Genomic DNA, 19473 nt, shown 5'->3' with positions numbered 1-19473 from the left:
CCCTATAAGACTCCGCCCCTTGCTGCGAGGCGGAGGCTGGCGCATGCGCGCAACAGGCCTGGGGCTGCCGGTGAGAACTTTATTCCCCAGAAGCCTCAGCGCTCAAAGGTTTCTCTGAAGACCCGGTTCGGCGTCTGCTGGCCATGGACGGCCCAGAACTCAACCTGGGCTGCCCAGCTCTGACCCGCGGGTCTCCGGCTCCCGGGGCGCGGACTTGGGTGGGCTCGGGGAGGTGGGCCAGCACGGGGCGGGACCTCACGTCCAGGGGCGGGGCCTCGGGGCAAGGGGTGGGGCTCTGTGGCCGGTGTCTCCTTGGGTGCGCGCCCCGAGGGTCGCTGGGAAGTGGAGAAGTGGGGGCCGAGGCTCGCCTCCTCGCACCGCCCTGGCCGGGTCTCTTTCAGTTGCCCCAGCTTCACGCCTGGGCCGGGAAGACCTCGCTGCCCGCCCTGCCGGCCACCTGCACACACCCCACAGCCCCTCTCCCTAAATGGCTTTGGAAACTGAGATCCGCGGACACTAGGCTGAGGTCGCACAGAGCTGCCAAGTCCCCTAAGGCCCAGGTTCGCTCCTCCAGCCTGCTTTGTCCGCGTGGGCTTCCTCCCCAGGAGCAGAGGCCTCTGTGGGCTCGGCTGCCCTGAAGGACCCCTGAGCACGGCCTCCAGCCAGGTGTAGTGGGGCCAGTACAGAGGAGAGGGGCTGATAACTGTCCAGGGTCAGGCACAGGGCCCGGTGCTGGTCACGGGAATGCTGGCAGGCCTTGTGGTAGCTGGAGCAGGTCAGGGGGTGGCACTGTGGACCCCCGCCCCAAAAGCTGTGGTCCCCTGCTGGTAGTTGTCACCATGTTCTCTGCTTTGTCTCTCACCTGAGGGCTCCCGCAGAGGCTACACCCCAGGGAGTCAGGGAGCCTGGCTTGAGGAGGAAGCGGAAAGGAAAAGGGGCCTCTGTGCTGGGTGGGGTCCGGATAGCACAAGTATGTGACAGCGGGGCACGTGCTGACTGGATGGGATGCCGGAAAGGGCCACCCCACCTTGGGTGCGTGTCCCTAGCGGGCTGCCCCACTGGCCTGTCCAGTTGTCCTTCTGACCTTCTGCATACCCCTCACCCCACCTGCCTGTCCAGCATTCCGGTCCTCGGAGCCCGCCCTCAACTACCGTCCAGCCTCTCCACCCACTCCTCGGATATCTTGCTCACCCTCGTTCACGGTCACGCTGTCCCTGTCCCCGTTGAGCACAACCTGGGTGCACTTGTGAGCCAGGGGCATGAGCACTGGGGACAGAGTGGAAGGACAAGCAGACCCTGACTCGGGGGGCTGCAAGGGGATGACACATGGCTGTCTCCGGGTGGGGCCCTGGGAACCAGCTTTCCTGAGACCCCTCTCCACTCCTCTTGCCTACCTCTCTCCGGCATGGTGAGGCCCCAGGCTTTGAAAAACAGGGTTTCCCTTCTAGAACGGGAGGAGGGCATACTTGACTAGGACCCAGGGTCGGCCAGACAGGACTCGGGCCGAGAAGGGCGACGCGGGGGTCCTGATCCACAGGCGGCTCGCTGGGGCGGGCAACCTCGGAGCCGGCGCCAGGCCCGCGGCGATGGAGGGGCGGCTGAGCGACTGGCCCCGCCCCGCGGACCCCGCGCGGGTCCCCAGACGGGGGGTGGCGCTGCGGGCGCGGGCGGGCGCCGCGCGCACTGCGGTCCCCGCGCCTCCGCCGCAGAGCGCGCCACGCTCCGCACGCACCTGCCGCCGCGCCGCGCTGCCCGGAGCCCCGCGCCCCGCGCCCCTGGGAGCCGCCGTGCCGCGCCATCGCCCGAGGTCGCCGCCGGAGCCGCTGGAGCCGCCGGGCCGAGGAGCGGGCGTCGCATCCGGGCCTGCCTTTGAGCCAACCTCTGCGGCGGCGGCGCGCGGCCCGGGGACGCCAGGCTGGGGCAGGTGAGCTCGGGCGGGGCGGGACGGCCGCGGGGTCGCGCGACTCGCCTGCCTTTCCCACCGGGGAAGGGGTGGGCCTTGGGGGCGGGGGCTGGGAGGGGGCTGGGTCCGGAGTCCAGCGAGGGTCAGGGTCAGAGGTCGGGAGCCCTGTCTTTTGTGCAGGGTGAGGGTGGGCCCGGGCGCTGCCCTCACGCTGTCTTTCACCTGCAGCTCGGGCCTGGGCCAGGCTTCTCCTCTGCTCCCGCCGCCGCCGAGCCTGTGGCCTGGGGCCTCCCGCAGCCAGGGCTCCGGCTAGCTGCCTTCCCTGGGCGCCCTGTCCTGGAGGCGTGGGGCCCACCTAGCCCCTGCCTGCCCGGATGTCCCTGCTCAGGGACTGCTGACCTCGGCTGCAGGGGGAGCTCCCCCCACGCCCCCTCGCCAACCTCAGCAGCCAGAGACCCTGGGTGAGCCCCTGGGCCAGACCCGCAGCCCAGCGCAGCCTCCCATACCCCCCTGCCCCCGCCTCCCTCCTCCTCCCCCACCCCTTCCTCCTCCTCCTAGGACTGGACCCGAGAAGCCACTGTGGCCACTGGGGGGGGCCCTGCCCCCCCAGCTCTCACCGGCCGCCCCCAGGAGCCCTCGGGGCGGCCGGGGTCCCTATCAGGCCTGGCGGGACCAGGATGCTGCTCCCTCTCCTCCCCCCCGGCCTCACCCAACACCCCCACCCACCCGAACACCCAGTCTGACTGGAGACAGCCGGATGCCGGTTGACCCTGGGCCCGAGGTGGGCAGTGGCTGGCCAGGCCTCCTCATGTCCTGCCTGAAGGGTCCCCATGTCATCCTCAAGATGGAGGCCATGAAGATTGTTCACCCCGAGAAGTTCCCCGAGCTGCAGGCGGCCGCCCCTTGCTTCCCACCTGCACCGCGGCCCACCCCAGCTCTGGCCCCCAAACGGGCCTGGCCCTCAGACACAGAGATCATCGTCAACCAGGCCTGTGGGGGGGACGTGCCTGCCTTGGATGGGGCACCCCACACCCCTCCCTTGCCACGACGGCCCCGCAAGGGCAGTGTGGAGTTGGGCTTCCCCCGCGTGGCGCCCGCGGACGAGGTCATCGTGAATCAGTATGTGATCCGGCCTGGGCCCGCCTCCTCGGGGCCCCCTGCCACGGCGGCGCCAGCTTCGGGGGAGCCCCTGGAGTGCCCCACCTGCGGGCACACGTACAACGTCACCCAGCGGCGGCCCCGAGTGCTGTCCTGCCTGCACTCTGTGTGCGAGCAGTGTCTGCAGATCCTCTATGAGTCCTGCCCGAAGTACAAGTTCATCTCCTGCCCCACCTGCCGCCGCGAGACTGTGCTCTTCACGGACTACGGCCTGGCTGCACTCGCTGTCAACACGTCCATCCTGAGCCGCCTGCCACCCGAGGCTCTGACCGCCCCGTCGGGGGGCCAGTGGGGGGGTGAGCCGGAGGGCAGCTGCTACCAGACCTTCCGGCAGTACTGTGGGGCCGCGTGCACCTGCCACGTGCGGAACCCCCTGTCCGCCTGCTCCATCATGTAGCCGGAGCCCCCCCGCGCCCTGGCCTGCCAGCCCGTGCTCGCCGCTTCTCCAGGGATCCGGCCCCGCCCTATCGCCTGTTGACCCCTCGCCCACCACAGCTTCTGGCCCTCCCTGTGTGGCACTGTCGCTGCAGCCAACTCTGCCATTAAAACTCTTTGCCAAAGTTTGTACCTCGTTCCCTGAAGCCTGCTCTTGCGGCCAGGGCCCAGGGCTACGGCCCCTGCGGGGTCCCGCCTGGAGCCGCCAGAGGGAGGCCCGGAGCCACTTGGGGTCAGCCTGCTCTGATGCTGGGGCCGGGCTGGGCCAGGTCATGTGTGTGCGTGTGCGCGCGCCCGTGCGAGTGTCCCACATGTCTGTGCAGGGCCAGCCTGCCTCCTGCGCGTGGGCACAGGGTGGCTGTGTCCTCTGCTCGGGCCCTGGATGTGGGGGCAGCTGGATGGCGGACACCTCAGTCCGTCAGGCTCCTGGTATGCACCAGACCCTCTGCGTTGTGTGGGAATGGCCTGGGAGACTGTCTGAGGTGGCCGAGACGGCGGTGGGGTAGGACCACCCAGGGGCCTTCGATCCTGACTCCACGGCCTGACCCTGGGAAGGAAGCTTTGTGGTGGGAGGGAAGGCGGAAGGGCTGGGGAGACCTGCGGGGGCCGCAGAAGGGACAGAGGCGGAAAGAACACGGTGGCCAGGTTTCGGTAGCAGGTGCTGTGTATTGAGAGCCGTTTCTCGTGCTGGGCAGAGCACTCAGCGTGTCACCCGTGACCCTGGGCGGTCATGCTGATTGTGTCTGTCCTTTAGATAAAGGCCCAAGCTCAATGACAGAAGGTTACGGGGCACTCAGGGGTCTCGGGTCAGTGCCAGCCAGTCCGAAGGCCTAGTTGTTCAGGGACGGGTGCCCGACGCCCAGCGGCTCCCGCCAGCCCCTTGGGTCCTGACCCAGTGAGTCAGGAAGCTGTCTGTAGCCTGAGCTGGCATGGCGGGCACCCCTCCCCTCTGTTGCCCTGCCCTTCAGGGCATACACACTGGCTCTTATCTGGAACGCAAGGTGGGGGCCCGCAGCCCCTCCAGGACCCCACCCTTGCCAAGGAGTCCGCTCACTAACCAGCCTTCTGGGTTCACTTTCGTGTCCGCCGCGTCCCTCTTGCAGATGGGCCGGTGGGGCAGGGAGAAGTGGTGAGGACAGTGTGCAGTCGGTCTGGGGCCTGGCCACAGGCCTCCTCCTGCACCGCCCGTGAGCACCGGTAGTCCGTGGCAGGCGGCAGGTGGTCAGAAGTCTCTGGCTCCTGGGTGGCCTGGCCCCAGACCTGGGTCTGGATGGAAGCCAGTCTCCGGCTGTTCCGTTCGGTCATCAGGCCTCAGGGCCAGCCTGGGTCTCCTGGTCTGGTGGCGGCCAGGACTGTCTGGGGCCCCAGAGGTGCCGGTCGCGGGCGTGGGAGGCCCCGCTCAGCGGCCGGAGCGGTCTAGCAGCATGAAGAGCAGCCCCAGCAGCATGAGTGGCGTGAAGACCAGCAACAGACCCAGCAGCTCCAGGGCCAGCAGGCCCGACAAAGCGAGGCGGCGGCGGCAAGGCCCTCGTTCCCGCAAGGCCCAGAGCCGTGCACCCAGGCAGGGCGGGCACGGTAGGAAGGGCAGGCAGCCCTGGCCGCCCACAGGCCCTGCCAGGAAGCGCAGCTGGTAGCGGTGCTCTAGGGAGGCCCAGGGCCCAGGGCCCCGGGGCGGGGGAGGAGCGGGGGGCGTAGGGGGCAGGGGGCCCTGGGGCCCATCTGCCTGCAACAGCTCCTCCTGCAGCCGGCAGATCTCCCACTCAAGCATGGGCGTCTTCTGGCGACACAGGGGGCAGCATACCTGGCCCAGGCTGGCGCTGGGGGCTGTGCCCAGCAACTGGTGCAGGCAGCCCACGCACAGGCCGTGGCCACAGTTCAGCAGGGCCAGGCGGTGCTCACCGGGCCCATAGGGCTCTGTGCAGATGGGGCACTCCTCCTCCCCCAGCCCTCCCGCCTGCCCCCCCGCGTCCTCCTCCTCTGCCTGTCCGGCCCAGGGGCAGGCTGTGGCTCTGGCCCCCAGCAGGGGCTCACTGTCTAGAGCCCCAGGACCCTGGGGGTTCCTAAGAACCCTGCCGTCCAACTCTTCGTCTGCCAACACTTGGCGTGGGGGTGCTAGGCATTCAGGGCTGAGAGAGGCTGAAGGCAGACCACGGAGTCCAGAGCTGAGGTCACAGGGGCCATGAGTGGGGGCCCTGGGGCAGGAGTCCAGATGGGTGGGTGCGGTCCCCAGGGTGGCAGCCAGGGTGGTTGGGGCTGTGAAGGTCAGCGTGGCCCTCTGGACACGGGCAGGGTCTGGCACTGACCTCAAAGCAGCTGTAGCCTAGTCCCAGCGCTGGGCTCCTTGCCCACCCTGGAAAGTCACCGGCACTTGGGCCCCAGCACTTGTCCCGGGCTCCGGACAGCTCTTGGGCCCACGGGTGCTGTCTTCTCCGGATCTGCCCCGGCCCAGACGTGGCCACCGCCCACCCCTGTGTTCACAGCTGACGGACAGACACACAGACTCCAGGCAGCAGCTCTGTAAGTAGACCAGCCAGCCTGACTCCTCCTACAGGAATTCCCCTGGGGATCCTGAGGGCCCCTCCCAGGGGTGGGGACCATGGCTGCCCCGCCCCCACCTTCCCTCCCCCAGCATGGCTGCCCCGCCCCCACCTTCCCTCCCCCAGCCAGGACTGCTACGCCCGGGGCAGGCAGGGAAAGGGCAGTACCCATCCTTCCTTCCAGGGCTGCCTAAGGCTGCCCTGGGCTTGACAGAAACTGGGCAGAGCTGTACAAAGTGGGCAAAAGCCAGCACACATCACAGCAGAATCAGACCCTAAGTACTGTAGCAAAGATGGCAGAGCAATGGTGCAGTGCCCACTACGGACAGCCGTCCCATCCAGACCCACTGCAGGCCCCAGCAACCTCCCCGCAAGGTACCAAGACAGTCAGAAGGAAGAGCATGTCAGGAACAGCCAAACAGAGCCCATGACTTTTTTTACTGAGCCTTTCCAGGACTGGGGCGGGGAAAGTCTGACTGGCTGGGGGCCTCCTCCCTCTGCTCTGACCCTCACTGACTTCCAGCCTGGCCAGAGCCCCGTGAGGCCCTGAGGTGGCACCAGGTGCTTGGTGGCAGAGGGTGGCTGGGAGCCCGTTGTCCCCGAGGGCAAAGGGAGGTGGCATGTGGCACTCCCAGAGACCCTGCACCACCTCCAAAGGTGCCCTGGGGTTCCCCAGCCCCCAGGTTCCTGTGTCGTCTGGGGAGTCCGGATGGCCGTCAGGCTGCCCACTCCTTCTTGAGGCACCGTCCCCACGCAGGGTGGCGCAGTCCAGGGACCACCCTGACCAGGACCCATGTTGGGCCAGTGGGAAAAGGCCAGCAGGAGCCTGGAACCCTGGATGGGGGCATGGCGGGGTGCCGCACGGGCAGTGGCGTCGGGGCTGAGGACAGAGCCCCAGGTGGACCAGAGCGAGGCTGTGCAGGGGACGGGGCGGGGGGGGGGGCGGAGAGGGAGGCGGAGAGGTTGGCGGCCTCCTAGAGGGCGGTGGCTAGAGGGGCCCAGGCCAGCAAGATGGCTCCTCAGGCCCAAGTCTCACTCTGGAAACGCAGTGTCCGCTGGAGCCTGGCCAGGTAGGCGCCTGCATCAGGGCTGGAGAGCCCGCCCTCCTCCCGGAAGACAGACGTCAGGGCTTCCGACACGTCTGCGGGCATGCACTTGGCATTGCTGAAGGGACAGGGCAGGAGGGCTCAGCGCGTCTGGGACCCCCCTGCAAGGGCTGGCCGCCGTCCCCCCCCAGCGGCCCAGGCTCACCCTGCCAGGTAGAAGTAGGCGCCCCGGTGCTCCAGCAGCTCCCACACCAGCGGCCCGAGCTCCCGGATCCGATGTTGCACATACACCTTCTGCTCCTATAGGGACATGGCAGGGGGCGGGGGGTGAGACTGCATCGCGGCCCCCTCCCCACCCCTCCAAGCACACCCACCTGCTCCCGGGAGAAGGCTGTGAAGAGGGTGAGGCAGCCCCTCTTCTCCAGGTCCAGCCACTCAGCCCCCCAGTAGAAGTCCTGGTGGCGCGAGCGGCAGCCAAAGAACAGAAAGTTTCCTGGGGGAACACAGGGTGGCCTTGAGGCTTGGCTCTGCAGGCTCCAGCCGCCGCCTTGCCCGAGATCCTGTGTGCTCACCATTCCGGCCCTGGGCCACGCGCTCCTGGACAGCTGCTCGGAAAGGGGCCACGCCAGTGCCAGGGCCCACCATGATTACAGGTGTGTCTGGGGTCTCTGGGAAGGTCAGGCCCCCGGGCCGCACCCACAGCGGCACCTGGACAGGTCCTACGGCAGGAGAGAGGTGGTGTGAAGGGGTGCCGAGGACCAGTGCCCTAGCCTGGCACTGGCCGTGCGGGACAGGGGAGAACGGAGGCCCCAGGCCCAGTCCTCTGCACGCCCCTCCAGAAAACGAGGGGTCACCTTGCCCGGGATCCAGCGAGGCCAGCCAGGAGGAGCAGAGGCCCCGGCGGCGCTCCTTGAGGCGTGTCTGGTACTGCACCACAGCCACGAGGATCTGCAGCCTGGATGGGCGAGCCTGAGGGACGGGACGCTGGCTGCCGGCTCCATTGGGCTCTCCTGGCCTCCGTCCGCCCTGGCTTCAAGCTCGACCCATTCCCCCGAGGGCTGGGCCCAGATGTGGGGCAGACGTGGAGGAACGGGGCCCCCCGCCCCCCATACGCCTGCCTGCGGCCTACCCAGCATCCCTAAGGCCAGCTCTGGGCCCTGCCCCGTGGGCCTCACCAGCAGAGAGGAGGCGATGGAGAAGGCCCGCGGGCGGATCGGGGGGATGAGGTCCAGCAGGTAGTCCGCAGGGATGGCTCCCGCCGTGTGCGGGAAGTCGCACAGCACCTGGGCAGACACGGCCTCGGGTGGGCACGGCCGGCACGGCCCCTCGAGGCTGTGGCTTGGAGCCCTGGGCCCGCCCACCTGCCCACGGCGGCTCACACCTCCAGGATGGTCCTGCGAGGCCGGCTGCAGTAGGCGTACAGCTCCTCCTGACCCTGGGGGGAGCTGAAGTACAGCAGCTTCTCCCGCTCCAGCTCGTGGGGAGAGAGACAGGCCAGGAGCTCGAAGAAGGAACGGCGGGGCACGCTGGCAATGTCCAGGTAGTGTGACACAAGGTGCCTCACGGAGCAGGGCTGGGGCAGCCGTGCCGGGCAGGGCACACCTGCAGCGGGAGGACAGGGGGAGGGCTGAGCAGACCCCAGCAGAGTAGGGAGAGCACGTGCCCACAGCTGGGCCCCCACGGGGCCCCGCGCTCACCGGGCTCCTGAGGCAGCAGGGTGAAGGTCTGATCTGGGTCCAGGCCCAGCACCTGGCAGAACTGCTGGGTGTGGCTGGCCGCGTTCTCGGGCAGGATCAGTACCACGTCGCCGGCTGCAAAGCTGTGCAGGAAAGCCTCTGGGAGAGTGGGCCGGGGTGCGCAGGGCACCGGGGGTGCAGGAAGGGTGCCGGCAGAGGGGTCCTCGGGGGCAAGTGTCTCCCTGCTGTCTGACCCGCACCCCCAGCCCCCCAGCCCCGCTCCACCCACTGGTGTCTCAGGCCCCTCACCTGAGCCCCGAGCCTGTGATGTCAAACTCGATCAGCCGAACATCCTGGAAGTGCGAGGGGCCGGTGACTCTCTCGTTGCTGACCATGGGTGCCAGGAAGGGCTGCTGCTCTGAAGGTGGACCTGGAAGGTCTGTGCTGGCCCCAGGCTGCTCCTCAGAGCGTATCATGGGGGCCTCCGGGAGGAAGTGCACGGTGAACTTGGGGGGCAAACTATGGAGAGGGTACACACTGGTCAGGCTGTCGTCAGGGCTCAGGCTGCGCCGCTGCACCTGTCGGCCCACACTCACGGGACTCCGGCGGGGATCACACCAAGGTCAAGGGGCACAGGGTACAGTACCAGCACCTTCTCCCACAGATCGTGCAGCCAGGGGTCGATGGCAGCATCAGGCCTGGAGGGAGAGCATGTGCGTGCTAGCCTGGGGGGGCCTGCCCGCGGCTGGGCCTGCAGGGGAGTGCCCCCACCCCACTCACCCCAGCTCATGCTGGTCATTGCCCAGGCACACGGGCAGGAGGGCGCGGCCCCCGAGCTGCAGCAGCCGACGGTGTAACTTCTTGGCCACAAAATTGAACCTTCGGAGAGGGAGCGAGGCTTGGGCACACCCAGCCCCGGCCGCAGGGCAGTGAAGGGGAAGCAGCCCCAAATGAGCCCACGGGGCCTCATGGGCTGGGCAGGGATATGGGCAGGAGGGGCTCCCCACCCCCACCCACCCTCCAGCCTGTGTTTGCCACCGTGCCCACGCGAGGCACGGAACAAGACCACCACCCAGCAGAGGACTGTCATGCTGCCGCGGCTTCCCGTCGTCCTCGGCTGAGCCCTCCCAGCCCTGCACCGGCTGCGCCTGGCTTTGCAGGCTGTGGCACCCGGCACCCAGCGCCGGCACCCGGCCGGCCTTCCCTCAGCCCCTGCGCCACACAGCTAGAGGCTTCCACGTCTCAGTGACCTGACAACGGACATTCCCTTCAACGCAAAGCCCTCGGTGCTACCCTGAGAAGGAAAGCAGTAGTACTCTTTGCTTAGGACGTGGGTGTCCTGAAAACCCGAGAGGGAGAAAGGCCAAGGAGGTCACAGCCCACCCAGGGAAGTGGTGCTACGGAGCGGCTCCCGGGGCTGGGCGGGTCTTCTGTGCCCCTCGCTTGTTCCCACTGCCCTCTGTAAGCCCACATATCTCCTATGTGTTTCTCTGAGAGTGGGGAGTCAGTGGGCCTTTGCTGCCGTGGGTCCCATATCAACCTAGGATGCTGGGCAGGTCCAGACATCACCTCCTGCCCTAGAAGACCCCCCCTTTGCTGCCTGCCAGTTTCCAGTCTGTGCCCCGAGCACTCTTTAAAACCCAGATGCTCCCCGGTGGTCACTGCAGAAGCAGGACAGGCAGCCTGGTCCCCGCCCAAGGTCCAGCGGGAGCCCTGGGGGCCGAGTCACCATTCCCAGTACTGGGACACTTTGTGCTCGACCTGGAGGACAGTTCCTGCAGGCCAGTGGCCCTCCTGCCCCTACTTACTTGGCATACGAGGAGTCCCCGAGGCCCAGGACAGCAAAGTCTGTCTGACAGAGGGAGGTCGGTGGCAGATTCTTCCGGAATATGAACCTCCAGAAATTCTGCAGCCAGAAGCCAAAGTTAGAGGAGAGAGGCCCTGCTTTGAGCAACGGGTCGCAGGGCCAGGTAGAAAGGAACCGCCTCTTGGAGCCACCCTGTTCCTCTAGACCTTTGTTATTAAAACAACACCACTTTTTTATTCTATTACAATGGGGTGGGAGGGGGAATTGGGAAAAAGCAGAAAAATCGCACAAAAGAAAGTTGCCCCAGGGGGCTTGGTTTCATCTCCTGCCTCCCTCCTGAGATAGAGCCCCAGGCCGGGTACTGAGGACTGCACGAGGTACACTACCTCTGCCTCTCCCTCCCTCTCTCAAATAAATAAATCTTTAAAAAAAAAAAAAATGAAATGATAAGGGGCGCCTGGGTGGCTCAGTGGATTAAAGCCTCTGCCCTCAGCTCATGTCATGATCTCAGGGTCCTGGGATTGAGCCCCACATCGGGCTCTCTGCTCGGCGGGGAGCCTGCTTCCCCTTCTCTCTGCCTGCCTCTCTGCCTGCTTATGATCTCTGTCAAATAAATAAGTAAAATCTTAAAAAACAAACAAACAAACAAACAAAAAAAACAGTCAGTGAGCTGCCCCAGAGGCACCACCAGAACATGGAGCTCCACCCCATCGGGGCAAAGGGCCCCTGGGACTAAGGTTCCTGAGGTCCACCCCAGGAAGGCCACAGCTTTTTCCCACCGCTCTCTCCAGGTGGGGGAAGCACCCGCCCCTGCTTGGGTCTCCCCGCGGGTGGCTTACTCCTTCAGACTACAGTCCTGTGTCCTGGACGCCCCACCCCCAGCTCCGAAGCCCAGGCTGCCACAGGCACCCCTCTGGGCCGAGATGTCAGGCCCTGCAGCCCATCAGTGGTGGGTGGAAGGGGAAGTTTCTCTCCTTTGGAGCCCGCTCCTGGCCCCGAGCCCACATCAGCGTGTTTCACACTCACTGCCGCCCCACGGCTCCCCACCTCACTCACTGTGCTGGCCAAGGACCCAGAGCTGTCCCCAACCCTGGGCACCCTCATCTCCATGCATCTGCCCATCCCTGCAGCCTTACACCCGGACCCCCAAGGTCACAGCCCAGTGCCTCTCCTTCCTGCCTGGGGTCCTCATGGGAGCATGTCTTGGGCCACACTCTGTCCCAGCCTCCAGGCATACTTGCCCAACATGGTGACGGAGTCCCGTCACCTTCAGCCACGGAGACCAGAGCCCTGGCGACCCCTGCTTGTGTGTGCGCTGCAAGATGTCAGGGCACTCCACCTCCCTTCTGCTGCTTATCTCCAGAAACAGAGGCCCTCTGCGGTACAGGGACTCCGGCCCTGTCCTGGGTCTGCCCGCTGCACTGGGGACTGTGCCCGGTCTGCCTCCCGGGACCTCTCCAGAGCGCACCTCCTTAGAGACCGGTTTCCTGAAGCCCCTTAGGCGCCGAGAAGAGGCCCAGCCAAGGAACACTTCTTGCAGCTCTGCATCCGAGCACGGCCGCGTCCTCCCTCCGCAGGGGCCCGCAGGTTTGCGGGGCACACTTCCACGGGAAACCCTCTTACCAAAGAGCCCGAGCCCCTGCTCCAAGCTGGTCCAGCTGGGCCATGGGGGCCGAGAAGCCAGTGTCCTCCCGTGTTCTGTGGTCTGTGCCCAAGGGCTGCAACCACCGCCGCATGCCTTGGCCGGAGCCGTTCCTCCCAGGCAGGCCTGTCCCGGGTGCCCTTCTGGGACGCCGTGACTCTCTTTGGTCAGTTTCTTCCCACCCTACGGTTCACCTTCTGAGGTTACTCAGATGACCTTAGGGTTTTGATTTGCTTTGTGTCCTAGCTCACGGTTTGTTCAACTTTCCAGAAGATCTCAACTCTAATCTTTTCAAGTTTTCGGGTGTTTCCTCGGCTTCCAGGCTTGTCCTGTTTCCCGCGCTCTTGTTCCATGGGTGTGGGCCCTGGAGGGTCTCCCCTGCCTCTGCTCCTCCCGCTTATGTCCCTGGAAGCATCTGTGTTGTTCCTTGAGGGCATGGCAGTTCCTCCTGGTCTCCTTGCACTTAAGAAACTGACAGGAAACCGTGAGCTCAGGCCTGTCACCCCCTGTGGGTTCCCCACTGTGGTGACTCCCTTTCCTGACAGAGGGCTCCGCCTGTCCACTGCCTGGGAGCGTGTGCCTGACCTCAGGGCTCTGAGGACCAAGGCCAGGCGGCCAGAGCCTTCCCGTTCAGTACACAGCCGGTCACCAAGCCGGGTCTCCAGCAGGGACCAGCCCCCTCCTCCGTGTCCCTGGGACCTCAGTCTGCGGCTTCTCCGAGGAGCCTCCGGGCCCTGCTTCAGCTGGGGAGGGCTCTGTCCTGACCTCCTCCACAGTGGGGTCTGTGCCTGCCGCCGAACGTGTCCACCACACCCGGGGACGGCCATCGCCTCCTTTGTGCTGTTGGCGTCTGATACCCGGTCTGCACCCCAGCCCAGCTGACCTCCCAGATGTCTTCATCTCCCCTTCCCTCCCGTGCCTCCTGCTTCCGGTCCCCTCAGATCCGGCTTCTCCCCTGTTCCTCTTCCTGTCCAAGAGGCCGCTCCGGACTGTGTCGGAGTCACGGCCCCAGGCCTCCCGCACTCTGCCGTACGACTCGGGCCAGGACCCTGCTCTTCGGTCTTAAGCCTCTTTCTCCCCGTCGCCCCACCCCCAGCATTTTTTTTTTTACTTGTTTTTTATTTTTTCACCCCCCCAGCATTTAACAGGTCTTTTTTTCTTTCCTTTTTTTTTTTTTTTTAAAGTTTTTAGTTATTTAGGGATGCCCGGGTGGCTCAATTGCTAAGCGTCTGCTTTCGGCTCAGGTCATGATCCCAGGGTCTTGGGATCGAGTCCCACGTCAGGCTCCCTGCTCAGCGGGGAGCCTGCTTCTCCTTCTCCCACTCCCCCTGCCTGTGTTCCTTCTCTGGCTGTGTCTCCTCTTTCTGTGTAATAAATAAATAAGATCTTATTTACTTATTTGAGAGAGAGTGAGGAAGCAAGCAAGGGAGCACAAGCTGGGGGAGGAGAGGCATGAGGGAGAAGCAGGCTCCCCGCTGAGCAGGGAGCCCGATGTGGGGCTCAACCCCAGGACCCTGGGATCATGACCTGAGCCGAAGGCAGACACTTAACTGACTGAGCCACCCGGGCGCCCTCTTCATTTAATGTAGAGACATTCCTAAGATCCTCTCCACTCACTTAGCTGTTGGCCCCGTGACCCACTTCTCTCCCTGTAGGTCCCTGAGACTGGTCTCCCCAAAGTCACCAGCAAGCCCTTTGCTGATAAACCCCGCCAGTGCTGCTCAGGCCTTATCTTACTTTACTTCTGTGCAGCTCTGAGAGCTGGAAGCCTTCCTCTCAGGAGTCACCTCTGTGCCCTTGACCTTGGATTTGGTACACTCCCTCTGTTTGCTGCCCTCCCAGGCTTTCCTCTACCTCTCCTGCCCCTGGTGTTCAGGGCCACCTGTCTCCGGAGGGAGGGAGGAGCTTCCTTTTTCAAGCCTCACCCAGGATCCTCGCCAGAGCTGCCCCCTGACCTTGCAACCCCACCTGAACGACACCTAGCCCTTGACCCCCCTGGTCTCTATCTCCGAGCCTGGAACTTCCATCCGTTCCGGCCCCTGAGCCCCAGTCCCCGTTTGAGTCCACGTCCTCTCGATCTCACCCTGCCATCTCTGGGGCGCCCCTCTTCTTCTCTTCCATCTGCAGCCCTCCTGGTCCAGGCCGCCAGTCCTGCCCGTACCATGTGTCCCCTGGAACTGTTCCTGCTCCACAGCCCGCCCTCCCTACTGACAAGCGGCCGTTCTGCTGGAGTGTCCCCAGTGGATCGCACGGCGTCTCACATCGGGTCCGTCCCCCTTGCTGTGGCTGCCGGGCTCCCTGGGATCAGTTCCGGCCTCCTGCCTCTCCTCTCTCCTCCCGCCCCGAGGCTCCCCTTGCCTCTGTCCCACAGAGCTGCTTCCTACTCTTCCTGGAGCTGCTCTTTTCTCGGCTGCACAGGCTGCTCCTTCTTCCCGGGCCAGCCCCCACGTATCCTCAGGATTGAGCCTACATGCCTTGCTTCCAGAAAGCTCTCCCTGAGTCCCCAGCTTTTACGAATGCCCCCGTGACATCTGGTACTTTCGCAGGCGGCAGGGATCTCCTAGCACCGTAACCGCCTGTGACGGTGGTTGCTTTTGCTACGCCGTGAGCGCCGTGAGGACAGAAACAGGCTCGCGGCCGGATTCCCAGCACTGGATCATGCTTGGAGTAGGTGTGCTCAAAAGATGTTCAAAGAATAGAAGAATGTTCTGGAAAGGTCTAACGGTTTTGAAATACACACAGAGACCCAGGCCCGATCCACAGACAGCCCTGGAGAAACTATTAAGGGTTAAAATGGAGATCAAGGCGATTCGGTGGCCTGTGAAGCGTTTATTAGCGAGGACAGCCACAGCCCCCAGCTCCTTCCGAAGAGACCCTTCCAAATCCATAGCCAATGGGCAGCAGGTACGGAGGGGCAGCTTTCCTGTGCTTCTGGGACTCCCGGCCAGGGACAACGGAGGGAGGGTCCGCGCAGTGACCTGAGCGCCTGGGCAGAGCCTTCGGGTCAGCCTTACCTTCATGTTGTCGGGAGGGTCCCCTTGGCCCGCAGTCGCACAAACAAATATCACCAGGGGCTCCCTAATCAGATTCACCTCAAGGGAAAGACACACGAGTAAGACCTCGCGCTGCAATGACTAGGCATCCCCCGCTTCCCTCGGGGCGGTGGGCCGAGCGGCCGGCCCCCTCCCCGGCAGGGTCCCCCCTCCCCTGCAGGGCCCCAGTCCCCTGCATGCCCCCCCCTCCCCGGCATGCCCCCCCTCCCCGGCAGGGCCCCCCCCTCCCCGGCAGGGCCCCCCTCCCACCTCGCCCGCTCCTCCCTCCAGGTGCTGAGCCGAGCCACTGCCCCCAAGTCTTCCCGCCACAAACGAAGGGCCCGCGGCCGGACAAGACGCGGCGCCCTGCGGTCGCGGGCTCGGACGCGGCGCTGGCGCCCCAGGCAGCTCGGTCTCCCCGCCGAGACCCCAGGGCGCCCTCACCACGGAGTAAGAGTCCAGGGCCTGCACGCGGCACTCGAGCCGCCGGCGCCGAGCCTCGCGGCCCAGCCTCTCCGACACATCCTGAGCCGTGCCTGTCTGGCTGCCGAAGAGCACGAGAAGCCCCGGGCTCGGCATCCGGGCGGCCGGCCGACGCCCGCAGCCCGGCACCGCGCCTCCTCACACTCGCGCGAGCCCGGGCGGCCCGGACCCGTGTGGACTTCCGACTTCCGGTGGCGGCCGGAAGTGACGCCCTCAGACCGCGCCCCGCAGGGCATGGCGTCCGGGAGAGGCGGGCGTCCGCTAGCGGCCGGTCCGGGGTCCGGGGCTGGGGCGAGGGTAGTGGCGTCGCGCCAGCGCCGAGGGCCGGGACAGCCGGAGCCGCTCCCTGGCCGCCGCTCGCCGCAGCAGCGACGGCAGCAGGCGCCGGCGAGGCCCGCGGGGAGAGGAGGCGCAGCCCGGCCGGTGGGACGCTCGGCCGCGCCCGGGCCCGCGCTCAGCCGGCGCGATGCTCTTCTCGCTCCGGGAGCTGGTGCAGTGGCTGGGCTTCGCCACCTTCGAGATCTTCGTGCACCTGCTGGCCCTGCTGGTGTTCTCCGTGCTGCTGGCGCTGCGTGTGGACGGCCTGGCTCCCGGCCTCTCCTGGTGGAACGTGTTTGTGCCCTTCTTCGCCGCCGATGGGCTCAGCACCTACTTCACCACCATCGTGTCGGTGCGCCTCTTCCAGGACGGAGAGAAGCGGTTGGCCGTGCTCCGCCTCTTCTGGGTCCTCACGGTTCTTAGCCTCAAGTTTGTCTTCGAGATGTTACTGTGCCAGAAGCTGGTGGAACAGACTCGGGAGCTCTGGTTCGGCTTGATCACGTCTCCAGTCTTCATTCTCCTGCAGCTGCTCATGATCCGCGCCTGTAGGGTCAACTAGCCCCGCAGAAAGGCCGGAGAGGGGACCCTGCATACGTAGGATGCTGGACCCCAGGCTGAGGTCCTACCTCCCTCGCACCACAGGAGAAGTCTGGGTCTGAAAGCAAAGCCAGCTCCCGTCCTGGCCAGTGCCCAGTGTTCTCTGTACCAACCATGTCTTATACGGCCCCCTCAGCGGGGCTGGAAAGAGCAGCCTTGGTCCTTAAAATGTGTTTCTCGCTATTTCATGCTTTGAACAGCGAATCTTTGAATTGAGATGCCGAGAAGGACCCTGGCCAGAGAGTGCAGAATTCCTCTGACAGTTGGAAACTGCATATATGTAAGATGTCCTGATGGGCTCTGAGTATTTTCATGGATCTTGGGAAAGGACTCCCTGTGCAAAGGCTGCAAAGCCTGACTCAGGGTCTCCTCTGCCCCGCAGCGCTCCCCTAAGAGCTGGCTGCCCTGTCCATCCGACAAGACTTACTTAGATGCTTGAGCTCTGAAAAGCGTAAATGAGCTTGCATCCCCTTCCCTGAGCTACTGGGGGAGGATGGCCCTGTCTTTTTATTCCAGGCAGACAGAAGTACGTTGAGTAAGCATGATTGGGACCCTGTACTTGGAGATCTGTCACCTGAGAGAACTTTGCTTATAAAGCACCGCTTGGCTTCCTGTCCCAGCTGATCGCAACTTTTCTACCACCTTGTGGCCAGCACTGTTAGCACACCTGGGACAGATTTAGGCCTTCCTAAGGGACAGAGGAGAGTAGCATCTTTAACGCTCATAGGCATTCCAAGACCTGGAAATGGTCTTGGCTCACATTTGTTGGCCTGGGGTCTTTAATGCCAGTCGGGTGCCAAATGCGAACGTTTGCTGAGATAAAAATAAAATAAGAATGTTTTGCTGAGATGGGTAGTGATTGCCTGACCTCTTGAGGGTGAAATCACATGAGTGCTGAGATGCGCCCCCCTGTGTTCACGTAGCTGGTTACAAAGCTGACTGTGGGAGACTGGAATGCACTAGGGCTTCTTTGGTGCGTGGGGGCGCTCCCTCCGAGAAGTTTGTCTTCCTGGCCTGGTGACCAGGGTAAAGACAACATAGGGTAGGACTGTGTTGAGGACCTGCTGAGTAGTTTGTGTGACACCAGAGCCTTGTTTTCCTGCCAGTGTGTGGTCCTCGTAGGCTTTACTGTGCAGCAGGGGTCAGACTGTGGCCTGAGGGCTCTTTTTGTACTGGGAGTACATTAGCTGAGAGTGATTTCTACATTTCAAAGGGTTATAAAAACAAAATGTGACAGAAAATGAATGTGGCTTGCAGTTGGCACTCTTGGCCTTTTGGGTCAGATCATTCTTTCATTGGGGCGGGGTAGGGGTGCTGTTCTGAGCATTGTAGCGTTTCACCTCCACTCAGTAGATGCCAGGAGGCCCCCTCACTCGTGGCAAGTAGAAGGATCTGCATACATTAACAAGTCTGGGGGACAACACTGTCCCTGATGAGAACCGCTAGCAGAGACATTTGCTGTCTGGCCCTTTACAGCACAGGTTGGCAGACCCTTACTTCAGTGAAACAGCTTTGGGACCCTCTGCCTGGAGTGGATGCTGAACGGCCTGAGCCACTGAGATGCTTGTGTTGGACACTGGTCTGGTTTGTACCACGGCTACAACATAGCTTTCTACTGAGGACTGGCATATTTGCGTCAAAATCAGAAGCTGAACATTACCAGGGTGTTTTCTTTATTTTATTTTTTATTTTATTAAAGTTTATTTATGTAATCTCTACAGCCAGCATGGGGATTGAACACAGGACCCTGAGATCAAGAGGCGCATGCTTTTCTGACTGAGCCAGCCAAGCACCCTGGGGGTGGGTTTTCTTTTAATGTTATTTTTAGGTTGCATGTTTTGTCGTATCTTGCTTCATTCTATAGTTCAGAATTGAATGATCCTGTTGGTATAGAAGTAATGGGCATAGGAAGGCTTCGTTTCCTTTGGAAAAGTGATTTGACCAGAGTCCTGAGAAATAGAAGCGCGACTTCTGGAAGGCTGAAATCCAGTGTTTTTTCGGCTTCGTAAAGTGGAAAGGAGTAAGTCACTGTTAAAGAGTGGTGGTGTGGACCACCATGGGACCCAGAAACTGAGGAGGGTACCCCAGGTCGAAGCCTGCCCCCCCGTCTGTCCAGAGCCCCAGTGTCCTTGGAGCCCTGTCCCTGAAGGGTGGGTGCTGTTGCACGCAGTAGTGCTATTACTGAGCAAGTGCTGAGTGCAGGAGAGGTGAGGGGGAAGGCAGGCAACAGGCCCCCTTGGCTCCCCTGCGCCTCCAAGTATGGTTGGTTCTAAATGGCACGTGGGCGAGGAAGCTGTGCCCTTAAGGTCATTGGCACCCCTTCCAGCCTTGGGATGAGGGAAGTTCAGAGAAAGAGGAGTGGTGTGGGGAAGCAGGGCGGAGAGCTGCTCCGCACCGGAGAGCTGTGTGCGGGGAGCCTTCTCTGCGCCTCCTCGCAGCTTCTGCACTCCTGCCCTGCTCGGGGGGCCCTGGCTGGCGAAGTGTGGGGAAGGGCTTCTCCCGCTTGTGTAAGCAAGGGTGAGTTCTCGGGGCTAGGGGCAGGAGCTAGGGGTGCCTGAGAAGCAACTCAGCGCTGCGTCAGGCTACAGCGTTGGCATCTCCGCGACGTCCCGCGGAAGAGCTAGGACCACAGGTGGGCAGTCCCTGAACCAGCGCGGACAGCTCTCCAGTCCCGGGCAGGCCCTTCTTCCACTGGGTTCTGAGCGTGAGGAACAGGTGGACTGGGTACGGGCACGATGAGGAAGGACCGAGCCCGGCCAAGGTCACCCACCTGGCTGAGCGCACCGGTCCGGAGGGCACCGCCCGCCTGGACCCACCCCCGCCGGGCTCCGCCCTCCGG

General features: G+C 64.0%; 4 protein-coding genes across 9 annotated transcripts; 2 read left to right on the top strand and 2 right to left on the bottom strand.

The window, feature by feature from the left end:
* The first annotated feature begins 1645 nt into the window (after window positions 1-1645).
* RNF208 (ring finger protein 208) lies at window positions 1646-3626 on the top strand. The gene is made up of 2 exons (XM_082696466.1): window positions 1646-1924; window positions 2132-3626. The coding sequence occupies exon 2, from the start codon at window positions 2661-2663 to the stop codon at window positions 3456-3458; it is 798 nt and encodes a 265-aa protein (XP_082552592.1). The 5' UTR covers window positions 1646-1924; window positions 2132-2660; the 3' UTR covers window positions 3459-3626.
* A 516-nt stretch (window positions 3627-4142) lies between these two features.
* Window positions 4143-6304, bottom strand: LOC309846844 (ring finger protein-like). The gene is made up of 2 exons (XM_082696474.1): window positions 6146-6304; window positions 4143-6111 (listed from the first exon to the last, which is right to left on the bottom strand). The coding sequence occupies exon 2, from the start codon at window positions 5262-5264 to the stop codon at window positions 4896-4898; it is 369 nt and encodes a 122-aa protein (XP_082552600.1). The 5' UTR covers window positions 5265-6111; window positions 6146-6304; the 3' UTR covers window positions 4143-4895.
* A 149-nt stretch (window positions 6305-6453) lies between these two features.
* NDOR1 (NADPH dependent diflavin oxidoreductase 1) lies at window positions 6454-15955 on the bottom strand (the record flags this gene model as incomplete). 6 transcript variants are annotated; one of them, XM_082696429.1, is made up of 14 exons in its annotated part: window positions 6454-7197; window positions 7285-7379; window positions 7454-7572; window positions 7652-7798; window positions 7934-8048; window positions 8255-8362; window positions 8461-8681; window positions 8777-8898; window positions 9065-9274; window positions 9352-9453; window positions 9536-9634; window positions 10564-10661; window positions 15219-15282; window positions 15681-15955. In XM_082696429.1, the coding sequence occupies 14 exons, from the start codon at window positions 15953-15955 to the stop codon at window positions 7053-7055; spliced, it is 1920 nt and encodes a 639-aa protein (XP_082552555.1). In that variant the 3' UTR covers window positions 6454-7052. The 6 variants fall into 6 exon arrangements, with proteins under 6 accessions (XP_082552555.1, XP_082552556.1, XP_082552557.1 ...); XM_082696430.1 differs by having other exon boundaries at window positions 15219-15296; window positions 15681-15925; XM_082696431.1 differs by having other exon boundaries at window positions 6454-7139; window positions 15219-15296; window positions 15681-15909.
* A 230-nt stretch (window positions 15956-16185) lies between these two features.
* TMEM203 (transmembrane protein 203) lies at window positions 16186-17481 on the top strand (the record flags this gene model as incomplete). Its single annotated transcript, XM_082696472.1, has 1 exon — window positions 16186-17481. The coding sequence occupies one exon, from the start codon at window positions 16186-16188 to the stop codon at window positions 16594-16596; it is 411 nt and encodes a 136-aa protein (XP_082552598.1). The 3' UTR covers window positions 16597-17481.
* Between the last annotated feature and the right edge of the window lie 1992 nt (window positions 17482-19473).

The sequence above is a fragment of the Mustela nivalis genome (genome assembly GCF_964662115.1).
Source record: "Mustela nivalis genome assembly, chromosome: 13".
NCBI lineage: Eukaryota > Metazoa > Chordata > Mammalia > Carnivora > Mustelidae > Mustela > Mustela nivalis.
The sequence above is the reverse complement of the archived record's forward strand: the minus strand, read 5'-3'. Positions and strand labels throughout refer to the sequence as shown.

What these genes read in the sequence shown, in the direction of transcription:
- RNF208 (XM_082696466.1), top strand. Translation starts at nt 2,661, where the DNA reads ATGCCGGTTGACCCTGGGCCCGAGGTGGGCAGTGGCTGGCCAGGCCTC.
- LOC309846844 (XM_082696474.1), bottom strand. Translation starts at nt 5,264, where the DNA reads ATGCTTGAGTGGGAGATCTGCCGGCTGCAGGAGGAGCTGTTGCAGGCA.